This window comes from Chrysochloris asiatica, unplaced genomic scaffold (genome assembly GCF_000296735.1).
Source record: "Chrysochloris asiatica unplaced genomic scaffold, ChrAsi1.0 scaffold00215, whole genome shotgun sequence".
Taxonomy (NCBI): Eukaryota; Metazoa; Chordata; class Mammalia; order Afrosoricida; family Chrysochloridae; genus Chrysochloris; species Chrysochloris asiatica.
In genome coordinates, this window is record NW_006408733.1 from 3,558,413 (window position 1) to 3,561,769 (window position 3,357).

Here is a 3,357-nt window from a genome sequence, read left to right on the forward strand (position 1 = left end):
TAATAATCAATGTAATGAAACAAGCTATATGAATGGTTGAATGTGAAGCTGATGATGTGCCCTGTAAACTTTCACTCAATCCAAAATAAAAACATTTTAAAAAAAGAATTAAATGTTAAAATTTATATTTAAACATGTGGCGCTGTGGATTAATGCGCTGGAGTACAAAGTTGGTTTGAACTACAAGGTCGGCAGTTCAAACTCACCAGGCGCTCGTTGGAAACTTTATACAGGGTCGCTGTAGGCCAGAACCAACTTGATGACACTTACCAACAGCAATAGTTACTTCAGTAATGCGTTAGAACATACTTGGTTTTATTTATTATGAAAACATCTGAAGGAAGCATTTGAGGAATGAAATAGTGGTTCACATGACACAGGGATTTAGGAGACAGCTGTCACTCTCGTCCCCACAGCACACAGCCCCTGAGGTAGATGTTCCAAGCACTCTGCAGTCTTGATTAACTCCTGATTAACTCCTTCATCTTCACAGCCTGCTTCAATTCCCACCACATTTAATAATACCAAGTTTCTTGGGGTCTCATCCTGTCCCCCCTGCCTGGGGCACTTTTGATATGTGAATTGTCTTGCTATGACCATTTTCTCTCAGATTAACTTCATGTCCTAACTCTGGGGTCTACCTGATTAGATGTCCCTTGGCTCTGCTCCCACGGTGGCCTGCACATACATATCTAGTGTCACTGGCAGGATTTTGTACAACAACCTGCTACTACATCTGTCTTGCTTACCAGCACAAGAAGCTTAGGACTATGTCTTCTTCAGGTTCAGTCACAGAGCCCAGTACAGGGGTCATTATTTTGACTGCTGTGTAAACCAGTAGGATTGTAACATACCTTCTTTCTGTTGTTGCAGTTTCCAATAAGTGGTTCCATGAACGAGGACAGGAGTTCTTGAGGCCTTGTGGATCAACAGAAGTTGACTGACCTCCTTTTCTGCCCTTCCCCTTCCTGGCCCCGCAGCTCATGTTGTTTTCAAATTCCGTATGACAGATGCCTTTATATGGTCCAGCCCCAGCGAGGTGGGTCTGAGGAGGAGTGACTATCTGGCACAGAGGGTAGAATCCTGGGTGACCTGGGTCTCTACCAACCTAGTTAGCCTCTCTGTTCAGCCTGTACCATCTCTGGTCCTCAAAGGCAGAGTCGGAGTGGCTGCAACAGAAATCAGGCTGTCTAGCACCTAGCAAGGTGCCTTTGTACCTCAGATGTTTTAGGTGTGAGATGTTTCAGTGAACCAAAGTTCTGATATCTTGTTTACATGTTTGTTTTTATGACATTTTTATCAATTGTGGCTTTAACCAAAAAATAAAATGTCCCTGCCAAAAGCCTTAAAGAGCCTTGTTTGTAGTATTTTTAAAGAGCTTTTATCAAGTTTACCATTTCCCATGCATTAATCCTGTTTAGGCAGTGTCTGAATAATGAATGCGTAAGTGGAAAGAACCCTGCCCTTGGCTTCTAGACCTCATTAAACACTGTGTTTTCACAAAGCTTGTGTCTTTTTCTGGAAAATGAGTAAAATAGTCCATGTCCCAGAGAACATAGAAAGCATATATGTTCATGGTTGTAATACTGTTATAATTTGAAATTTTAAAAAATAATGTATTTGTTGCAAAAAGGAGCTCTGGTAGTGTAGTGGTTACGAATCAGACTGCAAACCACAAGGTCAGCAGTTTGAAACTACTAGCTGTTGCGCAGGAGAAAGATGAGGCTTTCTGCTCCCCTAAAGATTTATAGCTTGGAAACCCTATACAGGGTCGCCATGAATCGGAACCAACTCCACAGCACAAAACCAACCAACCATATTTGTTGCAAACATACACAGCAAAACATACACCAATTCAACCATTACTGCATGTATAATTCAGTGACATTGATTACAGTCTTCTAGTTATACAGCCATTCTGGGTTGTTCCTCCCCTATTAGTGTAAACTCATTGCCCCCAAAGGTTTCTACATTGTCTTTCAAGTTGGGCTCAGCTGCTAACCACAAAAAAGGACATTTTGAACCTACAGTTGTTCTATGGAAGAAGGATGTGTCAGTCTGCTTCTGTAAAGATTGTAGGCTTGGAAATCCTATGGGGCTGTTGATCACTGTAAGTTACAATTGACTCAGTGGTAACGGGTTTGGTTTTTGGATTAAACTGATGCTAAAAGAGCGTAGTGCTCAAGGCAGACATATTTTACTAGCTTATCTAAGCTCTTTGGGTTAAGACTTAAAGTTAAATGTCAGGGTAATAGTTTCAGAATTTGTCCAGCTTTCTTGACTCCAGAAAGTATGGAGTCCATGAGAATGTGAAAAAATTTTTTCTGCATTTCCTCTTTTAAATCAGGAATCTTCTATAGGATTTTTTTTTTTCTATAAGATTTTTGATCAAATTATTCAGTAATGGTAGCTGAACACCATCCAGTTCTGGTTTCATGGCCATGGAGGCAATAAACCAAACAGCCCATCTCCTTCTCTTGCTGTCTCAACAAGTCCAAGTGGTATTGAAGACACTGGTGAAAAGCAAAGCTCCAGGAATTAATGAAATACCAATTGAGATGTTTCAACAAAAAGGTGCAATGCAGGAATGCTCACACATTTAGGCCAAGAAATTTAGAAATCTGAAAGGATCCATGTTTGTGCCCATTCCAAAGATACATGGTTCAACATACTACAGAAATTATATTTTTAAAAATCAGTACGGCATGCAAGTAAAATTTTGTTGAATGTAAGTTTTATATGGTAGCAGTACACCCACAGAGAACTGCCAGAAATTCAATGCAGAACATGATGTGTTCTGTGTCTGTCTTGAGTCATTGCCACATGTCATTACTATGTCAGATGGATCTTGGCTAAAAAAACATAGAATACCAGAAACATGTTTACTTGTGCTTCACTGACTATGTAAAGGGGTTCAACTGTGTGGAAAATAACAAATTGTAGATAACATTGTGAAGAATGGGAATTCCAGAACAGTGAATTGTGTTCATATGGAACCTGTACATAGACCAAGAGGCAGTCATTTGAACAAAATAAGGGGGTAAAATTAGGGAAGGTGTACGTCAGGGCTGTATCCTTTCACCATGCTATTCAGTCTAGATGTTGAGCAAATAATCCAAGACACTGAACTATATGAAGGACAGCGACCTCAAGTTTAGAGCAAGATTCATTAATAACTGTAATCTGCAAGTGACACAATTGTGCTTGTTGAAAGTGAAGAGGACTTGAATCACTTTCTGATGGATGAATTGCACCATTCCATAAAATAAAAATCTCACAACTGGGCCATTATAAATGGAGAAAAGATAGGCATTGTCAATAATTTATTTTTACTTGGATTCACAATGTCCATAGAAG

At 39.7% G+C, this 3,357-nt stretch overlaps 1 protein-coding gene across 2 annotated transcripts in view; it reads left to right on the top strand.

The window, feature by feature from the left end:
* Window positions 1–1,350, top strand: part of P4HA2 (prolyl 4-hydroxylase, alpha polypeptide II) — a 39,661-nt gene extending 38,311 nt beyond the window's left edge. For both annotated transcript variants that reach the window (XM_006872929.1, XM_006872928.1), the window contains one exon: window positions 874–1,350. In XM_006872929.1, the coding sequence (XP_006872991.1) occupies window positions 874–944 (71 nt within the window). In that variant the 3' untranslated portion in view covers window positions 945–1,350. The remainder of the gene's footprint in view (window positions 1–873) is intronic.
* The last annotated feature ends 2,007 nt before the right edge of the window (window positions 1,351–3,357 follow it).